Genomic DNA, 23,866 nt, shown 5'->3' with positions numbered 1-23,866 from the left:
TTTATCTCCGCACTGCAGTGAACTCCCATCAGTCAAAACTCAAACGTATCCCTAGAATCTTTAACAGAAACCCCCCATCATTCCTTTCTGCCAGGAGACCCTACATTACACAGTAGGTGTTCCAATACTTGGAAATATTGATATTTCCCACTGTTGCTAATGTCAAATATCAGAGTCTTCTGGGTAGAAAAAAGGCTTTTTTTTTATTTTTTTTTACACATATGTGATGCTAGCTACCCCTGTCAGATTAATACTATATAAACGTTTTACTCTGTTTGTTTGCTTTGTCATTTCTGATTTCATCTGTGTAGATACTCTGGGAAATATCTGGTAAAGCAAAGTTTTACATCAAGAAAGCTGTTTTAAAAAATGACCTTCTGTCCTTGCCCCAATATGCATGCTCAAGGGGAAAAGATCTTTTAAATTAGAAAACGCATTTTTAATGTACTTTTTTTCTTGAAAGACTTCTCAGCTATGGATAAAAGAAAATATACTAAATCTAAAAGCAAGGAAATGTATTACTCTAGAGATTCTAGGTGCCTGAAAAAGAAAAAAAAAAGTGTATATTAGAGTTTAAAAATGGTCCCACCAGAAAAGTCTTAGGTAGGCACGCTGAAAATGACAGTTTCCCTTGCTCTGTTAACAGAGTTATAACTACACCAGCAAAAACATGGACAGAGCTAATAAAAAATTCAATTTCATAATGGAATGACAACCCAGCTGACTAGTCTATTCTAAATACTGGCACAAAGGCCCGACTCCAAAGATAGAGGTTAAAGCCCATGGGGAACTATTCAGAGGTCTCACATTGTAGAATATTTTCTGTGAAGACAGATAGGGGTAAATGTGTGTTGCACTGTTCATCTTGAAACTTTTGTTTAGCCTTCCAGTTCATTGAAATTTAGGAATTTATAGAAACATTGACAGTAGGAGTTGTTTTTGCTTTTGCTTTGAAGTGTATTATCATGTTAATTCTTCTTCTTCTTCAAAAAAAAAAAAATCCCAAAGTGGCACTTTGATCCATTCACGCATTTCAGAGTATTCCTCTAAAAACCTGCGCTACGAGCACCAGCCCTCCCAATCCACGAAAACAAGCGAGTTCTCACATTGTGATGTCACAAAGTGAGGAACAGCCCCTTCCAGGAAGAGTCTGTGCTGCCAGCACCGCCCCCAGCCTAACACAAACACACTTTCTCCAAGGAGCTAACGGTAATCGGCTGAAACGCTTTTTATTTTATATGCACAATTTGCACATCCATCTTTCCAAGTTTGGATGTTGTTTGTTTTTGCGGGTGAAACACAGAAATGCTGCTGAGGCCGTCATAAAATGGGCGGTACCCATAAGGAGAGAAAGGCGGGGCCTCAGAGATCAAGGTGTCTAAAAGACTCAGAAAAATAACTAATATTTAATTAAAAAGTATTTCTTTAATGTTCTAAAGGTAAATATATTATCATATAAATGAATTTGAATTACTCAGATAGGCTTAAGAGGCATTAAATAGGTATTTAGAGCTAAGAAAAGCAGTTTTGCTGTGATGTGCAACACTCTACAGTAGTCGAGTGATTACGTAATAAACACAACCAGCTAATTTGAGAGGAACCTGGTTGCAGACAAGATGGTGCCTGACATCGGAAATAATACAACTTACCCAAACCCAAAAGACTGGGAGAAAAAACTATTTTAAAGCTTAAAACAAGAAAAACAGTAACTGTTAGAGTCACTAGTTAAAAAAAAGTGGAGTTGTTTTTAGAGATATGCAGGGTTCCTGTTCCAGATGAGGACTTCTGGTTCTGGACATTGATGTGTGACGTCTGATATCACCGATACTTTACTGAAGTGTTGCATATCAGTGCAAAGCTACTTGTGTCAGTATCTGTTGGAATGATCGACGTTAATTGCATAAACAGTTATGGTAGCTTTAAGAGCCTGAGCTCCGCTGTTAACTGTAGTTGTGTATTTTCCTTTCATGGTTTTGTGTGGTACATGCTGTGGCATGCGCCTTGTTTCCTCTGTTTACTATCTGCTTTTTCCGGGTCTACATTTGGGGCCGGGGCTTGTGAAGCTTTGGTTTGGCTTTAGATGCATTTGATTTCAAATTTTGTTTTTTTTGGCCAATTAAAAAAATATATGTTCCTTTTTTTTTTGCCTCCAGATTTGCACTGGTTTCATTTGATATGAGTGTGTGATGTCTCTCTCCATCTTTAAGAAGAAAACCTTCCCCACACTCATCTATGCTCGTCATCCCCCCTCCCCGCTTCGATCATGAGTCGCATTCTTCTCCACTGATCTCTGCATGCCTTTTTTTCCGTCCTCCATCATTTACTGAAACCAAGCAGCTCCATCGTAACCTTCTGTTCCTCTCCTTCACATCTCCTGTTGGTTTCTTCTCTGGCTGCCTCTTCGGGGCTTCTGAAATCGCTCCATGTCTCTCCTCTTCTCTGCAGATCGCAGCAGGTGGCACATGCTTTCATGCCCCTCTCATTCTTCTCCAGCCCCTTACATGAACAAGATTCTACTGAGGAGCTCTACTGTGGATCCGCACTTAACAGCCCGCTTTTCTGTCTGCACAGTGTTTTTACTTCATGTTCCTGTGCGTTTCATAGAGTCTTCTTCTGTACTCGTGGAGTCCCAGCTCCCTGCCCCCCATCCCCCCCTGTATGTTCTGCAGCAGGAAAGATTTGCGCTCAGTATCTTGCAGCGGATTTTCATACATTTAGAATAAATAATTCCTGGATTTAGTGTATCCTGATCCTGGCTTCTTTTGTAATATTGATTTAATGCTGCTAAGCATTTGGAGGCTTTTAAAAATTCACTTACACTGTGCAGAGCATTTAATATCCTAATGATATCTGGGAGCGAGGCGAACCTGCATGTGGTGTGTCAGCTACAAATGACACATTTACAGTTATGGAAAAACGGATGACATTGGAAATACATTAATTGTGGTACAGGGAGCGTGCACATCGACATGTGTGTTAATAGGAGTCTCAAAGCCTTGACTACTTGCATCTGCACAATGAGCTACAAACGCAGGATTCCCAGGGGCAAAGCCTGTTTCAAACAGACACCAGGGGCTATTAGTGGGACTTATCGTCTTATTCTGTACAGAATCTGAGTAAGCTCCTTAAACCAGTCTTAGATCCGTTGGACAATAGCGCACTATCACACTGCATTATGAGGAAGAAGCACCACAATATAGGGCATAAATACTACGCTAATCTCTCCTGGGTCTGATTTGGCTCTGCCATGCTGTGGCCTGAGACTGACCTGGAAAATTAGGTGATTGAATGTTTCCTGATGAAAGGAGTCAGGAAGGCTGACACAGCCGTGTGGCGTGGAATTAAAAATTCATTAAGAACGGCTCCAATTCACACATTGCTCGTTCAACAGGAAGAAAAAGCTGCACCAACCTCTCGTCGCATGGCGCAGTGGACTGTGATGATGACAAAACCTTGGACAGAGTCAAAGACGGCAAACAGGACCTGCAGGAGGGAAACATTTTTGCTTTTTGATTTTTGGTCAGAAATGGGTTATTTGAAGGAGTTTGTGTCGTTTTTCTTGAGGTTTGGGCAATGTCTGATTTCCCTCCTTACTCCCTTACTAAAAAAAAAAACTATTTACTAGAGCCCTGGATTTTAAAAGCAATTCAGACGGCATGCTCACTACTTTTTCTTTTAGATGACATATATAATGCCACTGATTTGGACAGCACTAATGGCTATAAAATTATATATATATATATATATATATATATATATATATATATATATATATATATATATATATATATATATATATATATATATATATATATATATATATATATATATATATAATATATGGGTTTTTTGTTTTGTGGTATTTCAGTTTTCAGTTACTTTATATATTTACTATCATTTTTACTTGCACATACCAAATACTGAATAGCAAATAGCAAATATCCAATTAGTCCTAATTTAATTTACTTTATTACTGGAAGCTATTTCTAAATAAAAGCAGAAAGGAAACAAAACTGTGAAGTTTAAATATAGTTTTTTTGACCATATGTCTTTATTTACATATCAAAAAGATATTTTGCTGCTGATCATCGTAGAATGACACATATTTGAAAAAAAAAAAAGAGGATCTGGAAACTTTTGAATGGGCTCTAGATAAATGCTGAAATGCTGAAAGAACTAGGAACCTGTTTCCAAACACATTTGGATGCTGCTGAATCCTAAGGAGAAAGATAGTGATAAAAGTGATCCTTTTGCCCATTTCGCTGCATTTTCATGTTTCCTTGCCTTTTAGTTGCAGTTTAATAAAATGAATATTACAGCTGGCTGTCCTGGTTATGACACAAAAAAGCTTTTTTCACAGTATTTTCCTATTACTTTGGTTTGTTGATCTGGAATAAGAGTATTCTGTCCTCAGATGTGCCACCTGTAAGTCAGCTCAGCATGTTAACGCCAATAATATTTTAATTTCTCACTAATCCAAGATTTCCTGTGCAATCCATAGTTGTTTTCTGCATTTGTTTGTGGGACATGAATCACTTTCCACCAACATGACAAAGCGTTATTTGATGCCTTCCTCATCAGAATATAAGTACATTCCCAGCTTGGTATTACAGGTCACGTGTCATGGGTTTATTCAGCTTCTCTGCTCCACATTTGCATATTTTAGCGGCTGTAAAGAGACATCACCTGGAAGAGTGTGGAGCGACGGTCCGTTATGGCGAGCACTGCTGACATCCAGGTCAGCGCTAACAGAGGGAGAACCACACAGGAGCTCCACAGAGACGCCCTGTCAGAGAAGAAGAAGAAGAAGAGGAAGCACACACCAGTTGAAGGGGCTGCAGAGGGAAAACAAGGAGGGATGATTTTGGCCACAAAAGCAGACAGGGCAGCGCTGGAAAGTTACGCAACTCCACAAACACACACACACACACAAAGCAATCATAACTATAGTGGCAATCGATTTGATGCTGATTCCCACTGCAACTTGGATTAGAAAGAGCGTCTGGACTGATAAGTGGAAGATGACGTGGAATCATGTAGATAGTTTTGATTCTGACAATTGTTGACAATGACATGCTTGACGGACACTAAGTGGCGTGCTGGTGGACTGTGAGACAATAGGCTCAATAGGACAATAAGAGGCTGGATAGAGATGGAGAAGACAGGCCACTGATGACTGTGACACAAGGGCTTCTCTGGAGTAAAAAGAGTCACACTCCAATTTCAAATGTTCACGCTGTGTGAGCACACATTCAGAGTTTTATAGCTGTCAGGCACACAGCTTTATTTTAAATCTATTGGGGAGCATATGAGTCTCTCTTGAGGCCCGAGAGCAAAACAGAAATTCAAATCAAGGCTTTGAAAATACAAATACTGAAAAGCAAATCTCTAATTATTTCTAATTTATTGTACTTTAGTAAGGGAAGCCATTTCATATTAAAAGCACAAAGAAAAAAAAACGTTAAATATTTTATTTTTACAACATGTCTTTTAAAGACATATCGTAAAAACGCGTTTCTTAGTGGGCTTTTAATTATTACTATGCCATTTTTAGCCAAAATGGCATGGAGCTACATTCCCCTCCCCATTGCTGAAAGCTCCGAGCAGGGAGCTTGTGGCTCACCCAGCATATTTCTTATGTCACAAATACGATTTTTTTTTCAAATGGCATTTTCTCATCTGATGCTGAATCACAACAATTTGATTAAAGAAAAGCTCAGAATTACAATGTTTAACTTAATTTTCTTTATGTTCTCTGTCATCAGTAGCCTGCCACAATAACATGTTAAAAACATCATTTTCATTGGAGTGGGTCTTTACAAAAATACTACAGATCAAATATTGGAGCTTTGACTTTCATAAATATAATACAATGATGCTCAACAGATTTAATATCTCAGCCTGAATAATAGTCCTTTCAAAATAACATGCTAACAGCACTTGCTTTTTGATTTGGAGATGGCTCCAGGTAGATTTTTAAAGAAACCTCAACCAAGCAGCATATTGGAAAAAAATAAATAAATAAAAACTAGAGGAGAATAAATGTGACCAGAAGCTGCGAATGACACTATTTCTCTGCAAAAATGTCAAGGTAGATGGAAAAAATAAAGAAAGAAACAGACGGAGCTCGGATGGTTCTATTGATGACGAAAACAAAAATAAAAAAAAGCTCAAATTCACATGTGTCTCTGAAAATGAGCAATCTCATTTCATTACCTTCCAATCAAAGGATCCAATCATGCAACAACATAACGAAGACCAGAGTCGCTGCTTATAATTGAGTACATTTTAAAAAGGAATTGCAAGCTGTAATGAGAGATTTGTTCCAAGATGTGGCCAAACGATATGCACAAGAGAGTTGAGACTGCAAATAGAGGGATAGCTTTTAATTCTGAGACGGCCTGTGCCGATCATGAAACCATGACAACCACCCGCAGAGCAACAAGGCAATAATAATAGTATGAATCCTGAGAGTGTTGGGTAGAATTGGGGAGAAAAAAAAATACGTGTATGCCAAAAAACGTCAAATTGTTACCGCTGTCATGGCATATTTTCCAAAAGGTGCTTTTTTAGTCAGTTTAGAGCACAGTCATCTTTTATCAAAAGCTTGCAATTCAAAGTGACTTTTCACCTGCACCACTTTGGTGATTAGTTCTGACCTTCAAGTATAGTGACTAAACAGAGAACCAACAAAAAGCCTAAAATTTTTCCCAATTCTTTAGTAAGACATTACCAATTTCTGCAGAAAAAACGATTACTTTGACTAAACCTAAAACTTACATTGATAGGAGCTGACTGTTCCTCTCTATATTCTATATTTCAAACTCTTAGTAGTTTATTTTTCTTTTTAATCAAAACCCTTAAACTTCTGGATTAAAGCATGTTTGAGAATAAAAGTGAAGTCAGGGTCAGTCTTCAGAAGATTTTAAGATCGATTACCACTCGGTGAGTCAGTAGAGCCAAACTGTTGACGCACGGACATGCTGCTGGCGACAGGTTGTTGTAAAACACTTACACAATACTTAAAGGTAACTTAGTAGGTCAGACGCAAGCTTGGAGTACAGCTTTTTCACTTGTTCAACTCCCTCTGAAACAGGCCTTTTGAGTCATGTGATAAGTGTGCACTCCCTGTGTGTAGCCAGTCTCTTAGAAATTAAACAATCAGAGCGTAGTTTATGGATCACATGTACACCCCATATATGCAGCACGTGTTTAGTAAGGAGCTGGTACTCGCCTACCTTACTAACGACTAGAGGGTGGCATTAGGGCACGGTGCCAAAGCATCACCCGTATAATAATAACTTACATTATTTTTACTTCACAATACATTTACCACAGGCACAACAATCGCACGTTCCATTTCATGACGTCCCTAAAGATGCAGCCGCACCCGTCTATGACCCTCCAAGGGCTCGGACAACCCAAAAACCCGCAGCACCCACACGGCTGAACCCTCTGTGCCTGTGGCTAAGACATTACTCCTGAGCACTATTGGCTTAATTGTTTTGCAGTCAACACTTTTAAACTTGGTGCTGAATCAGGGACTAGACTCAACCAAACCAGCTAATCATCAGTGATCGAAGCAGGGCTAGTTGGAAAAATAACAGGACACTAAGTCTTGAGGAACAGGGTTGGCGGTCATTGCTTCTGACTGACAGATGACATTTTGCTGGAACAACAATTTGATTCATTCATTCATCATTCATTCATCTTCTTACGTTTTGTCCCAGAGCCTGTCCCGGCCACTTGTGGGCAAAGGCAGGGGACACCCTGAACAGGTCGCCAGTCTGTCGGCAGGGCCACATATCACACATCCATTCACTCACACCTATGGAGAATTTAGAGTTGCCAATTGACCTATGAAGCATGTTTTTGGACGGTGGGAGGAAGCTGGAGTCCCCGGAGAGAACCCATGTATGCACGGGGAGAACATGCAACTCCACACAGAGAGGTCCCCCATTGATGTTCTGTTTCAGGTCCCCCAGCCAGGACTTGAACCAGGGGCCTTTGTGCTGTAATGTCTGCAGATCTAGTTACCACCCTGCATGTCCATGTGTCAAAGTTTCGTTGGTCAAGAAATTTAATCCCACGCTGCTCCTGGTGTTGGCGCCAGTGTTCCGCACCAGAGCTGCCATTAGTGTGTGAACGTGTGTGTGTGCATGGGTGAATGTGACTGTGGGCCATCTAAGAAGGTAGTAAATAAGTAGAAACAATTACCATTTAAATAATTGGTTTCAAATGAGCCGGATACAAAGACATGATGCAGCCACTCAGTTCCCTCTTGTTTTAAACGGTCACTGTTTAGGGGCCTATCCTAGCTGGTTAAAAAAAAGCTTCCAATAGTTGACTCTAATTGAAACACCAGTTCAGTACATTCTATAAATAATTATTTACAATCCTAAAGCACGCCCTCAAAAAAAAAGAAAATATATACATACATATTTTAAAAAATACAGGCAGCACCCAGTGGAGCACCAGCCAGGATTTAAATCCGCGGATCCTCCTTCATTTATATCTACTTTAGTTTTTTAGGTTCTAAATAATATAATCACAGTTCGGACTAATCAAATACAGTTCAACACAGCAGCCTGAGGACATAAATGCTAAGTTTGGTTGTTTAGATATACCAGAGTTGGTGGTTCTGTTTCTTCCCGTAAAGCACTGTGTCCTTAGGCAATATACTTAATATGGACACTTTGTTCTGCTGTCTGACTTTAAGAGTGAAACACAAAAACTTTTCACAGCCGGCTAAGTCAGTTTTCTCTCCATCTGTTATTTAATCATATTTGAAACGTCCTATGCATGGTACAATAGGAAAGGTCAAGATAGAACATTTATAGTAATGTGCTTAACAGCAGGATGGCTTGTCTAAGTGACAGCCTCCCTGAGATTGGGCTGAAAAACCTTTGCCAGGTTGGCTGCAAAGAAGTGTAAGATCCTCTGAAGATGATTTGCAAATACCGTCTGACACAGGTCAGATTTGCTCAATGCATGCTTGAACCACTTTTGGATCAAAACATGCTCTCATTAAGCACTTGCAGTGCAGCTGAATTGCCTTTTATTAGCCTGTTTTGGCTTTCCAGACGAGTCTGAAAGCTGCCCTGCATCATTACCTTCAACCGGAGATTAAAAGGATGGAGGAGAAAGCAGGAGATGGAAAGATGATGATGGGAGGGGAAGGGACAAAGAAGACAAGGAAGGAAGAGAGAAAAAAAAAAAGAGAGAGATGAAGGTGAACTAACATGGCGCTGCTGGCAGTGGAGCTGGACATAGCAGTGCTCGAGATCACGCCGCACTTGGAGCATTTCAGGAGCAGTCGGCTACGCGCTTCCGCCGGGACACTTTTGGACACATTACACACACAAACACACACGAGACCATATGAGGAAGAAGGTGAAAAACATGGAAAACGTAAGGAAACAGGACAAGAAATGACAAGGTGAGGGTGGAATAGTTGCAACCAAAACCAAAAAGAAACAAAAAAGTCAAAATTGGACCAAAAAAAAAAAAGGAGAAAAGGGAGGGTGACAAGGAGAAAAGAAAGGGAGAGGGGAGGGAGAAAAAAAGAAAGGTAAATTAAAAACAGATCATAAAAAGTAGCTGCAATGAAGAAAAACGGTCAAAATACAGAGATCCATTCAGAGCAAGAGGATAGAACATGAGAGATGGACACTAATGTTAGAACAGTTGTGCTGACTGACCAATTCAAGAGACGCAGACGAAAGCACCAGTTGTGTCATTGCACTGCTAAAACGTGCAGGTTTGTGCGTTGTTCAGCTGCATGTTAAACACTCAACCTGCATGAAACGTCAGAATGCATCAGTGTTTTCTCTTACAAATAACTGCTCGGCAGTTTTCTTGAACGTGTTTGGGTCGTCCACTTATATTTGAAATTAGTCAAAACGGCAAAACGCAGGCAATGCTACGTTAGCTTCCAATCACAGCTCATTGCCTTACTGCCAGCCATGTCCCCATGGCTTCATAAAGAAATGCATTATGCTAATGACCGACCGGCTGTCCTGTTTGCAACACCAGTGGTGACTGCAGTGGCATGGCGGGATCTTAGGTACCGACAAAATCCACGGTGTGTGTTATCTCCATGCACACACCCCAATGCTTAATGCTCAAATGTGCTCCTGCCTGTGTGTGTCTGCACACAAAATAGAGGTTTATTTATTTTTTTGTTAGTTAACCCCCCCCCCACAAAGCCCATGGTTGAGTCCAAATTCCCCTACTACTCCCCATCTACTAAAAAAACTATACAGTGCAGGATTATCTAGTGCCCTGAATTTTGAAAGCAACTCGGACACCATCCTTGCTCACTCAGGGGCAGAGCTAGCAGAATTTATATGAGGGTGGGAGGGGGGCAGGAGACTTCGAAATGGTGGATAACTGACAACAGCTGCCTGGATCAAAATATCTATACACAAGAAGATATGTAAAATCCATCTTCATTTAAAATGTTGCTTTAACTATTTTTGCAAAATGTATAGAGATGTTATGATGTTTTTTTTTTAATATTTATCAATAATAATAATACAAATATTGACTCAAAAATGGGGGAGGGGAATGGAGTGGGCAAAGCATTTTACTGGGGGGCATCCGCACCCATTGCCCCCGTTGCTTTGCCCCTAATAATAAACCTTATAAATATGAACTTTTTTATGAATCACTGTGTTCTGATGATGAGATGGTTCATATGCAATCATTTCAAATGTCAATTTTTCTTTTGCGTTGTAGTCTTTATCCAACAACCTAATTAGCATTGATGCACACTGGTTTTTCATAGAGATTTGTGGGTAATTTCTAGGGCACTGGATTTTGGAATTGTAGATTCAGACAGTCCTACGGAATGGCAAACGCACTATATAATGTACTATGCAGAAAAGGAATTTGGACAAAACCCATTTGTACCACGAACCCATGTCTATATAAACAATCAATATGCATTTAAACAAACAATTCACATTGGTGGATGTGCACTGAAAGAAACAAAAAAAGAAAATGAGAAGTCAGCAAAATCAATATGTATGAAAAATAAAAGCCAAGAAGATGGATGGATGAGATGGCACACGCCTGCTAACGGCTTTAATGCATGTACCAGTGCTAGGTTTTCGTGCATGTCACAGGTTTGAATACATTAAATGTCCATATGTGTCAATAAAGCATGATGTCTAAAAAGGTTTCCAGGAAGATTTCAAGTCCCTATTGATTTTTACGTCCTGCTCATCTGTGAAAGCCAGTTTGGGAGATGAGATGTGTGGAGGTGATGCTGAAATTCATCTCGAAGAGCAAAAGAACACGACAGATGTCTGCTCATTGTCTTAGCAGATTGGATCATCCTTTTTGATTATTGTTAGTGGAAACAGGTGTATGAGTGTGTGTCTGTGCAGACAAGCATGACAGGAGTTTAAATTAGGTGCCACAAAATTATTCTCCGGTAACTTTGGCAAACACTAAGAGTCTCATTTTGTTTCTCACATAAAAAAACAAAAAAAAACAAGTGGATATATTCACTTACCCTGCACGGTGCTTTTTAGATTTGTCTGAAATGCCGTCGCGAGACATAAGCTTGTTGAACACCACAATTCCGATAAGCATGTTCACCTGGAAAATACAAATAGTATCTGTCATGTTGGAAGTAGCAATAACTACAGTAAAAATTTACTTCAAACTTCAGTTGCAATGTTGAGACCAAAAAGAAAAATATGTTTTTTTTCTTTTTTTTTTTTAAATTTCAGTTAGTTTAAAGTGGACAAAAGGGAAGAGGTGTTTGTTATGTTACACATATTCAATTTATTTTGCTTGGTGAAAAATATTAAATTAATTGGGTTAAAAACACAAGTAAATGTCGAAAGCTTAAGTTTATGTAAAAAAATAAAAAATAAAAAAAACACAGTTACAGTGTTCCCTCCCAAGTGTTACGCTCAAAAAAATTACTCCTGATATACAAACTCCACAAAGTAGTCATTTTTTATTCTGTTTATTTATTTTTACACTTCTTACAGATGTTTTAAGGCTGTAAAACACACTTTGTGTACTTTTCTCCGACAGATTAAACATTTAAAGACATTTCCCTCTTAATTCTACTCTCAAAGTTCAAACCTTCGTAGAAAATTAAGAAAAGAAAATCCTCTAGGTGAAAGTGAATGTACAGGAAACAGCACAGAGGAGATCCATTGAAAATGGTCAACAGTGTTTTCCCTGGCTGTACTGCGGTTGACCTTTCACAGTCTCGCTGTTTTGAGAATTGTTTTCAGCACAACTTGTTTTTCTTTTCTTTGATTTTTTACAGCAATCTGTTCTGTTCTGACTTGCTGTTGATCATGCCAATCAATGTCTTCCGTACCGTGTCTCTTGTACAGAGACGTGCAGCTTTCCAGAGTTAAGTAAATCTCTTTTATTTCATTCTGTAATACTGGATGTAATTTACTATGAAGGTTTGGACTTTGAGAATTTAAACAACAGAGAAAAGTGTGAAAAGTTCCATGTCTGTCTGAGAAAAGTTTAGAAAGTGTGTAGCCCTAAACATTTCGCGGGTTATTTAAGGATCATATACACCGCGATAAACAAGGGGACAGTGTACAGGCAATCAGAATGCAAAACACAATGTGCGGGGAAAAAGTATGTAAAATATTATTTTTTACAAAATTAAACATCAAGTTTGCAAATTAAATATTTTGATCTGACTGATTTTTTTTCTTCAAACTAAACATTTAAGCTTTGTAACTACATATTTATTTGTTAGCTTTTTAACTAAATATTCAGTTTGGAGCAAATGTTTAGTTCCTCTCTATATATTTAGCTAATATGCAAATGAACTTGCCCATAAGCGAAATGGACTCTTAAAATAAAAGCTGGATTTTGCGCTCTCTCTGAACTGATTCTTGCCAACCTGGTGCCCAACTGCTGGCCGAAAACATTGATGAGCCGTTTTAACGGCTATTCTTTTGTAAATAGGCTTCTTCTCAGGACATCGCTACACTTTGAGACCTGCCGGCACAGCCACTTCTGCTGGAACACTACCAAAGCTTTCTCTTTTCTGTTTACTCTTTTAGAGCCCACAGCTGTTATGGTCCACAGCCTTCTGTCTGCGTCATTAATCCCAATAATTGTACACAAATTAAAAAGTGCTTATTTTCCATCCAACAGCAGGGGGCGCTAATCGAATTTAGCGAGATTATTATAACAGAACAGCCCCCATGCCCACTCACCGTCCCCTCCTTATCTGCTTACCTTCAAAAGAAGGAAAGTTATATTAATGTATGAGCTAGGAATAACAGTTGAGGTCATTTCTATTAGTAAAGGGGCTGTGATTGGACCAGCATGCACTGGGGCGACGTTAGGATTATCACCAGAGCAGGAAAAGCAGCAGGAAGCGATAGAAAATGAGGAAAAAAGAAAAACAGAAAGAAGGCTGAGGATCAAAACGCCACTGCTGGACAAAACATGTCCAGCAGGTTGGACATATCTTAGTACAACACAAATACATGCATAGGAGACGACTGTGGCGAGAATCAGTTCAGAGATGGCACAAAGTTCAGCTTTTATTTTGGTAGTCCATTTATTCGCAAGTTCATAAATATTTAGTTTGCGAAACATTTAGCTCCAAACTCAATATTAAGTTAAAAAACTAAATATTTGATTCGGACAAATAAATATTTATCTAACAAATAAATATTTAGCTACAAAGCATAAATGTTTAGTTTGGAAAATAAATATATAGGTCAGATCTAAATGTTTAATTTGCAAATTAATGTTATAAAATATAAAGTTTAGTTTACAAACTAAACATTTATTTTGTAAACAAATTATATAATTATGAAAAAATTATAAAATAAATATTTAGCTTACTAACTAAATATTAAGTTAGTAAATGTAGCATTTGTAAATACATGTAATTAAAAGGTGAAAATATATATCTGAAAAAATGAAACCTGTTTTATTTTTCTCCCAAAACAGGCTAAACAACCAAAAATATTGCAGTTAATTTTTGACTGTCTCACTTTAGAAATGGCACCCCATAGACTACTGTTCACTACATGTTCAAACAATGATACTTTGGTGGACCCCCATTTGATCTGGCCAGATTAGCATGAATTTTTTTGCCAACTTCTTATGTAAATGGTCAAATAAGCTCATAGCAAAGACTCTTATTTAGGTTAAGACCTGGATGAGCAACCAGTGTACGAAAGGGATACATCACTCTCCTTGAACCATCCTAAACTAAGTAATTACAATCTTCTCATTAATATCTTGAAAAAAAAACCCACTGCTATTACAGCAGTTTTTCTCACTGCCTTTTATCACCAATAGAATGTTGTGGTAGTCTGAACTCATAATTTAATGTAATTCATTCAATCAAAAAAAAAACATAAAAACTGACAATATTTCTACATTTTGAGGATGTTTAGACAGAAAATAGTAAATAAAAAAATAAATGAAAATAGGAGACGATTGCTTAAGTAGTATGTATTTAAGTTCTTACAAACATCTGGAATTTTGGATTATGTGATACAGATTCAATTAGGAACACACATGCACACACACAAACACACATACAGCGAAACAAAGCCTTGTACATTTCCACTTCTCTTAAATCCAGTCCATCTGGCAGATTCTCTATGCTGATGACATACTCTTTATAATCCTGACTTTTAAAATCCATTGGTATTCTCTTCCACCTGCTTTGAGAGTCTTTGTAGGGTTTGATCATTCATCTACTTGTGTTTGAAATGTCAGTTGTGCGATGCATAAGAGAGAACTGACATTGGGATCTATTTTTTTTAAAGTGATGCTTTTATTACAAAGCTCCTAAAATGGATATCTGCATGAATTCTTTCCTTAAGCTGCCAATGAAAGCAGCCCCCAGCTACAGAAAAAAGACGTTATATATTTAATACATGGCTGTGAAAAATCTTCAGAGCTGAGAAGCTAAACTCTTGCATTTCTGCTGTCAGTTAAATTTGTGTTTTCTGCAACTTTTGCAAGAGCAGTATTTCTGCTTGAAGCTTATTTCTTTGCTACATCTGAATGGTGACTCATGCGGCTGCTCGCACAATTCTTGACAAACTCTGTATCTTTCTGATCTCCTTGGCTCTCATGTGTGTGTCACTGCTGACAACTAACAATGCTGCACCAGCTTGTGAGAGGGCCACTGTCTGGTCCCTGAGCTGTGTGTCAGCATCATCCTGCTCTGTAATTTGCCCAAGGCCAGGTTCATTAATTAGAGAAGACTCCAGCGGGAAGGTCTGTGTTTCTATGCCTGGCGTCCCATTCTCCTTACAGCTGTTTGCTAAAGTGGGGCCCTGGGAAAAACAGCAGGGGTGGTGGTGGGGGGGGCTGGACAAGTCATCAGGGGCATGGGGAGTAATTGGACATTGCAGAAATGCACCAAAGTTTGAAATATGCAACAAAAAACAAAAGAAAACAACAACAACAAAAAACATATTCAAAGCCTTATTGATATTTGAAATAAATAGATTCCTGAAAATATATATTTTTTAAACAAATGTCCACCAATTGTTGGATTGGTGACCTGCTCCCATTGACTGTAAATGGAACCTGGATTGAGTGAGTGTGACGTCACCTATAGAAAATGGCATAGCTACGGCTCCAACCAAATGAAGTCAATTCAGTCGCCATTTTTTCACGATATGGGTGCTGCCATGTTGGAGGCAGACAATGTCAGTAAGCAGTGATTGGTCCGAGTCATTGTTTCTATGGCAACCACTCTTGTGTTGGATACCCAAGCCCCTACAACTTGAAAGCCGGCTTGGGAGGATCTGTTGATCAAATGTTTTGAACGTTTAACTTTTACTGAGGCTTCTAATCATTCAGTTAGTAACTTGAACAACTTGCAATATAGACAATATATTGACAAAAAAATAAAATAAAATAAATAACACAGGACTAGCAAGAACTTGTTAAAAAATATAGTAGCCCACCAATGGCTATTCTAACAAATCTGAACATTCAATTTGGTTCTCTTATACAGTCAATAATCCCAGCTGTGATAAAAATGGCCATCAAAGATAGTCCCTTTTCATACATACCCGTGGCAAGAATGACCCCAATTATCGGAGGACAGTCTCAAACACTCTATCCAGATTTACTAAGCTTTAGTGTTGGATGGACTGGTAGAGTTGGAACCATCCACCAAGGAATTCATCTTGCACAAATGAGTTAACACAATTCAGTGGCACATAAAAACTGATGATTTAAAGACCAGTGAGTTGCAATCAATGCACCCAATTGGGTTGAACAAAACAATGGAGACTGGTATTTGGTTTTACATAAAAATGTCTACAGGAGCAATTAGTATAAGTAAAGTGCATATTGATGCTTTGGGGCCACGCTATTCACAGAATATTTATGCAACGGGATGTTTTTTTTTTTTACATCCCGAGTTGTAAATCTTCTCTCAAAAAGCTTTTTTTTAACTTTACGTTTCTTCTGTTATTTTTTTTTTTAACCTGAACATTTTGGTATCAGTGCACATGCTCCAGAGGTCTGAGCTTGGTACACTGCTCAGAAAGAGTCAGGATTAGACAGCGTGACCTGTGAGAGTTGGGAGGCTAGTTGATCTGACAGCTAAGGGAATGTCTCCAGGACAAAGCAGGTTGAACAGACTCACCAACACGATGACGGCAGCAGGACCCACGAAGGCATAAAGCAGACCGCCCTCCAAAGATAACCAGCAACTAGAGGAAAAACCAGATCAGAAATATAAAAGAAAAGGAAAAAAAGATTGTCGTCTTGTTCTTGACTTGAACATTTAGTATGCACAGAATGTGCACTTTTAGTGACTTCCCTCAGGAGGTATTTTACCATGAGTTAGGCTTTATTTATTTATTTCTTTTTTCTAAAAAATGCCTTGGTCCTTAAGAAATGCATTATAAGCAAAACCTTAAACAAATCCTTATACAGTAAATTGAATTTGGTTTGAGAGCTGCTGAGAGGTAATGAGTATAAACATGTCCTCCAGTGAAGTCATTAAGATTGTTCTGCTCTTACCCCCATCCTAACTGAAGTGAAAAGATACAAAGAAGAAAGAAAAAGCTCATTTTGTCATTAAGTTGCTGTATTACTGTTTTATAAATGAGTTTGAAGAGATACTGGATGTAAAAAAAAACAACTCATTTTTGATGAGCATTCTCTATTCCCTGATGACCCAATTGGTTGGCTACATTTGTCATGATCTGCTATAGTGTATATGTGGGAATAAAAATAATCGTACTTTTTAACTAAAACATAATAATTTTGTTTGCATGGGTGAGATATATGACTTATTAAAAAAAATTAAAAGGTTTATTTTCATCATAAAAATGTATAAATATTTGTTCTTCCAAAGAACTTAAGTAAAAAAAAAAAAAAAGTAAAATAAGCTAATTAAAATATATATATAAATAGACCAGCTGGCCTGTTTATTTATTTAAAATTTATTTAAAAGGAAGATTAGAAAAAAAAACTATGTTGTTTAAATAAATGTGAAATAAATATAAAGATAGATAAATAAATAAACAAACAAGCTAGGAGGCTTGCTTTTATATTTGTAATTTTGTTAGTCCAGGGATCTTTGGGAATATAAGAAAATTTCAGTTTAAATTTAATAAAAGATAAATGCATAAACAGGTTAGAGGACGTCTTTATTAATTTGTGTATTCACTTAGGGGGACAAAAACATTGGTTTAAATAAATTCAAAATCAATAAAGAAAACATACAAAAATCTGTTTAAAATATCTATCATTATCTGAACTAATTTGCTCAAAAAGAATTTAAAGTGGTTGAATTTTTTTTTAAATGGAAAGTTCTGTAGAGAGCAAGACGGAAAAATGCTTTGTAGATCTAGCAGCAAATTACAATAAAAAAAATGCTACACATTTTGCATTTTGGTGGAGACTGAGGTAGCAGACATTTGCATAATCACAGATCAGTGCATATTTAAAAATGTACATATGCATCATGGCCATTTTAAGAATAAATATTTTATTCCTAAATAAATTAATCTAAATTCAGCATTTCCATTTAAAGAATGGTATTTATTTAACAAAAAGAATAAAATGGGGAGCTTTTGTAAAAGATATTTTGTAAATTTTCCCTCGCTCAATACATATTCCTTGTGGCACACATTTTAGGTGTTACTTTATAATATAATTGAAACAGATGGATGAAAAAACTAAGTTTAGGATATACATGTATATTTATCCACTGGGTGATATTCACTAAAAAAATCAGTGGGTCATAATATAGATTTTGTGTGTGTGTGTGTTAAAAAGATTACGAGAAGAAGAAAAATCCATTTTTTCTTCAGCTCACAGTAAAATGGCCCTGCACTGAGCTGGTATAGACCCAAGCAGGAGTAAGTAGCTTCCATTAAGTGTTGATAATGAAAAGGAGTGGCGATTAGAGTGAGAGACAAGGCAGGAGGTCTGGAAAAAAAGAACACTTACTAGCTTGCTGTTCCGTAACCTCTTGCTCTGGTAAAGCCTACTGACACTGCAACGACGAGAGCTGGGAGACCTGCAGACGAAACACAAAGAGACAGAAGGAGAGGAGATCAAAAGGTTTGGCCAAAGGATAAAAGGGGCTGTAACAGGGTAGACAGGCACACTGGCCAAATAAGGTTCCCCTTGTGGAAAACTGCACCAAACTCCTCCAATTCAAATGCAGAGCTGACTTGTATCAGTGCGTATACCATGACCTTGTATGACTGAAGCTATGTAGGTAAGGATTAGTGCTATTAATGTAGTCTTTAGTCATGCTATATATGGCCTTAGTCACATGCATTTGACCCATACAGGTGCTGTCAGTTTTGGGGTTGTCTGGGCCCGTAGAAGGCCATAGAGAGGAGCGACTGCATTTTAAGAGGGGCCGCACGTCCCCTTGAGGCTTGTTCGGCGACCTTAAGGGACGTCATAAAATGGAATGTACTATTGTTATGCGTATGGTGAGTGTATCGTAGGGCTAATGTAAGTTGCACGCAAATTATGACATATGGGTGTATGCTGTCTAATGTTGCCCTTATGTCACACTTATGTCACTGTCCTTCCTACACCCTGCCTCTTACTGACCGTCTGCAAAAAGTTGCATTTATGGGGTATACACGCAATGCATAATTTCGTTGGATGCCTATGACCTCAACTACACACTTATAGTATAGTTTCCTTATTTGTAACTGCCTATTATTGGTTTGATTGCTTGAAATAAACCATTTCAAATCAAAAATATGTTCTGCCTCTCCTGGAGGACGTTTCAGTTTGGCCACTAGGTGGCACTCACACTGTAGCATCACACTTTAGACACAAATGGTTACTTTAAAAAAAAGGCTCCCTTTTAGAAAATTCATGCCTTTGAGTGTGAATAAAGCTGTTCATCTAACCAATGTATGTTTAGATCAAACGAGCGTTAGCACTAGCCATCCTACGGGAAATTCCATGATACGTTAGCATCAAGCTAACAGACTTTGGCTTTACTGCTGTTGTGCCTTAGGTCACTGGAAAAGGAAAGGCATAAAAGATCGATCTCTACTTTTATGGAACAATTATTGATTAATTAAGCTTGGACGCTAAAAGTTTTGCTAAAAGTGGTCAAAAAGTCACACGTTAATTAGCTAAACCAAGCAGTTTGTGTTTGTCTGCCGGCATATGAGTGTCATGCAAGAAGATATACTTTGTTTTGCAGTGTGCCAAAAAACAAAAGAAAAATGCTGGGCCTATAATGAGTTTGGCTCTGAAATATTCATGTAATTAACAAAGCTGTGATTATGGTTGCAAATGAAAAGCAATTAGAAAAAGTCACATTAACATTAACAAATAAGATGGTGGAGAGCCAGCCCGGTCCACTAAGCGAGCAACGACAAAGTTTCAATTAGTCAACAACATCGATCCTAAATTTACATGTGTACAATGTGCTGAACACACCTGTGTGTGAGGCTTGCACACCCTGACTCAGATCCAGTCGTACCCTAAATCTCTTGTTTCCACAGCAACGGATTTCAACCTCATAATTCAGAAAGCGCTGCAAAAGTGAGTCGGACATGAGGAGGACAAGACATTTAATCTGCTTTCGTCGCCCGTTTGACACATCCGGTACAGTAAGTCGGCCGGACAGTTCTGCCGCAGACACGTGGCATCCAAAACTGTCAATATCACCCCATCTGTGACGGTACAGCACTCTATACATTCTCTGCCTCTATCAGGTAAGGGCATCAGTGACTTGGCAGATTAGACTGCTGGGATCAATATGGAGTTAAATGAGCAGATCATGTGTGTATGCGGAGGCAGCGGTGGTGTTGCAAGGTTGTAATTTTCAGCGCTATCTCGAAGCATCTTGTGTGGTGTTGTGCAGATGTTATCATACGTTTTGATTATGTCCCTAACATCCCAGGTGCTTGTTGCACCAGCTTGTTGTACACTGAGGATGTGCAGCTGAATAGAAAACAGCAAAGTGCAGCAGAAAGACGCAAAGGAATGACATCCTCTCTACTCTGCCTGGGTTGTGGGAATGAATGACCACACAGTTGAATTGCATTTAAAAAAACAACAACAAAAAAAACATTAGAAATGACTAAGAATGGCTTTTGGGAAATCAAGCCACGGGTAATAGTTTATGGAATAGATAAATGAGATATAATGAGCAATGTGGGACTTAAGCACAATGGGGTGCTTTATAAAAAAAACAATTATAAATGTAGCCTTAATGCAGCAACCGCCCAGCAGTAATAATCCTGTTTTTCTGCTCCCAATCACCAGTCACACCGTCACACAACAATGGTTCAATCAGAATCCAGTTCAGGAAAATGCCAATTCAAAAACCTCTAACACAAAAGAATGGGTTGGTTTTGCATTTAATGTCAAGGCAGAACCTTTTGATTACTAGCTAAAAGTAGTAAAAGCACAAATTGTTGAAGAGATAAAAGTGAATTTATTCAAAGTTATTCAATGAAGAGTAAATTCCAAGGCCAACAATTTTAAATAAGTACATAAGTAAGTTAGCTCCCTATAGTTATTTGTATTCAATGATGCTTGTTACAAACTGAAGTCCATGCCAAAACTAATAAAAAAACAACAATAAAACAAGCAAAATAATTATTTTTTCCCTCCACTTTATCTGTTTCTATGTGGCAAAATGCACAAAGGGTAAACTGATATTGCAGTAATAAAGTAAAAATACAATAGCTATGGACCGAAAAACCAAATTGGATGGTATCTGTCACACTTTGTTTATCAGTACCCAATGCTATAAATGTTTCATGAATGAGGGGCTGTAGTAAAAGTGACTGCTGAACTACGTGGTCAAAAATACAGTTGTGTTTGTGAGACTGCTCACCCCAGCCGAGGCACAGGAAGCGCTTGCGTATGATCCTTGACCTGGTCTTTCCAATCACGGCCAGGTAAGACTGCCATGCCTCGGTCAACACCCAACAGAAGGAGGCCAAGAAGAAGAAGTGCAAGAAGGCAGCGGTCACAGCACAGAGGCCCTGAAATAGAAATATGCTTGTAAACCAAAAGAGTAATGAAAGGTTTATGTGAAAACACCAACCAGTTGTAGGAAACAGATGTGAAAACAGAGATGCATTTTAATGTTCCCAACAGGGTGCACGAATACAGTATGTTGGTGTGTTTCACCAGCCGTTTTACCTTGCTGATTGTTTGCGATTGTCCAGCCAAAATCAATAAATTGGAGGCCAGGATGGAGAAACAAAAGTTCACCAGGATGATTGATCTCTCTGATCGGATATACCTACAGAGCGACGGAAGAAAAAACAAAAGAGTCACACATCCGCAGCGGAAACGGACAGACAGGTGAAAAAAACAATATTGACACACTGATGGCTTGAACAGACGTTTGGACAATAGTCATTAGCTTAATTTTATCATCTCTGTTGAGCTAATCTCCACCTATCTCTGCTGCAGGTGAACCATTTGTTCTACATTAAGCCTCATTCTGTTTTTTTCCACCACAGATGACACCAAAAAGCCTTTATTTTTTGTTTTAGCACAAATGTATGAGCTGGTATTTAAAAAAAAAAATTGTGAGTAAAGACTATGTATGATTAGAAATACTAAAATTGTATTTGAAGATATGAAAGTGTCATGTGTGTGTGTGTGTGTGTGTAAAGACCTCCAAAAGGCAGCATAGATGAGCAGTAGGATAAGCAGAGCAGTGCAGGAGACCCCACACCCCACCATGAGTGGCACAGAGGGCATGCTGGTAGGACCCATATCCTGAAGAAAAACAGTGAGCTTATAGTCAGTTATTATATTTATTGAAAAACATGACCTGAAATGTGCAGCTTTACATTTACATACTGTAGCATTGAAATGAAAACCATTGTAAAGAAGTTGTGTGTGTGTGTGTGTGTATATATATATATATATATATATATATATATATATATATGTCCCACATTTGATGGACACCTGTGCAAAAGGCTTGCAAAAGGCTTGCCAATGGCTTCAAAATCTGGGCTATACCAAGGTGATGCTCTGTCCCCACTGCTGTTCTGCATAGGTCTGAACCCCCTCAGCCAAATAATCAACAAGACTGGCTATGGATACCGACTCAGAAATGGGGCCAACATCGGTCACCTCCTCTACATGGATGACATCAAGCTATATGCTAAGAGCGAGCGTGACATTGACTCCCTGATCCACACCACCAGGATCTACAGTACTGACATTGGGATGTCATTCGGGCTCGAGAAATGCAGCCGGATGGTAAAAAGAGAGGCAAGGTAGTCCACACAGGAGGGGTCTCACTCCCAGAAGGAACAATAGCAGACATTGAGGACAGTTACAAGTACCTTGGAATTCCACAGGCAAATGGTAACCTGGAGCAAGCAACAAGGAAATCTGCAACAGCTAAATACCTCCAACGAGTAAGGCAAGTCCTGAAAATCCAGCTCAATGGCAAAAATAAGACCCGGGCAATAAACAGCTACGCACTGCCAGTTATTAGATACCCTGCAGGAATAATAAGATGGCCAAAGGAAGAGATACAGACCACTGATGTTAAAATACGAAAGCTCCTCACCATGCATGGAGGGTTCAATCCCAAATCCAGTACCCTGAGACCGTATGCTAGCCGCAAGGAAGGAGGCCGAGGACTAGTGAGCGTAGAAGCCACTATCCAGGATGAAACATCCAAGATGCATGAGTACATCAAGCTCAATGCCCCAACTGATAGTGTGCTCAGTGAATGTCTCAGGCAATGGAGAACAGAGGATACAGTGCTGGAGGACAGATCCTCATGGGAGGACAAACCCCTGCATGGTATGTACCACCGGACCATAACTGAAGTGGCTGATATCAAGGAGGGCGGGGTGGCCAATGACAAGCATAGACACCCACTCAAATTTACAAATTAAATTCAGTTCAATTTTATTTTTTTAGCCTTATATTACAACAATAGTATTCTTAATGGGCTTCATACCAGTAATCATATAAATTACCGGTAAATCTGCTCCATAATGGTCTTATAACTCTTAGCACCTTGTATATGGATTGATTCGGATTGTGTTTAATGAAGTCAGTCTGTTATAGTAAAGATGCTACCACGGCTAACTTTTTTTTTTTAGATGTTACCAACAATGTTGGAGGTTAGCGTAGTCACAGTAATGTTTGATTTGTATCCGTTTGTTTTTTCCAAGTTGCAAACACGTTTGGATGTTATTGTGAACACGCTACACAGCTAACATGTAGCGCTGTTAGACACTTTTCTTTCTACAAGGTTGGGAGTTAGTCTAGTCATAGTTACGTTTACTTTAACGGTATCAGTCTGTTTTTTTACGGGTTGTAAACAAGATTGGGTGTTGTCGTGAATACACTAACACGGCTAACATGTAGCAGTGTCAGACTGTTT

General features: G+C 38.5%; 1 protein-coding gene across 19 annotated transcripts in view; it reads right to left on the bottom strand.

The window, feature by feature from the left end:
• adgrb2 (adhesion G protein-coupled receptor B2) overlaps positions 1 to 23,866 on the bottom strand; it is a 320,439-nt gene that overhangs the window by 39,818 nt on the left and 256,755 nt on the right. For 18 of the 19 annotated variants that reach the window (XR_002874120.1, XM_023959844.1, XM_023959851.1 and 15 more), the window contains 9 exons: positions 22,127 to 22,230; positions 21,643 to 21,745; positions 21,332 to 21,482; positions 18,454 to 18,523; positions 16,637 to 16,703; positions 11,522 to 11,607; positions 9,243 to 9,341; positions 4,687 to 4,786; positions 3,412 to 3,483 (listed from right to left, as the gene is read on the bottom strand). Coding sequence is in view for 18 of the 19 variants with exons in the window: in XM_023959844.1 (XP_023815612.1) it covers positions 3,412 to 3,483; positions 4,687 to 4,786; positions 9,243 to 9,341; positions 11,522 to 11,607; positions 16,637 to 16,703; positions 18,454 to 18,523; positions 21,332 to 21,482; positions 21,643 to 21,745; positions 22,127 to 22,230 (852 nt within the window). In the remaining variant the exon portion in view is untranslated. The remainder of the gene's footprint in view (positions 1 to 3,411; positions 3,484 to 4,686; positions 4,787 to 9,242; positions 9,342 to 11,521; positions 11,608 to 16,636; positions 16,704 to 18,453; positions 18,524 to 21,331; positions 21,483 to 21,642; positions 21,746 to 22,126; positions 22,231 to 23,866) is intronic. The other variant, XM_023959853.1, reaches the window with a different exon arrangement.

Source organism: Oryzias latipes, chromosome 11 (genome assembly GCF_002234675.1).
Source record: "Oryzias latipes chromosome 11, ASM223467v1".
NCBI lineage: Eukaryota > Metazoa > Chordata > Actinopteri > Beloniformes > Adrianichthyidae > Oryzias > Oryzias latipes.
This window is presented reverse-complemented; position numbering and strand designations above follow the sequence as displayed.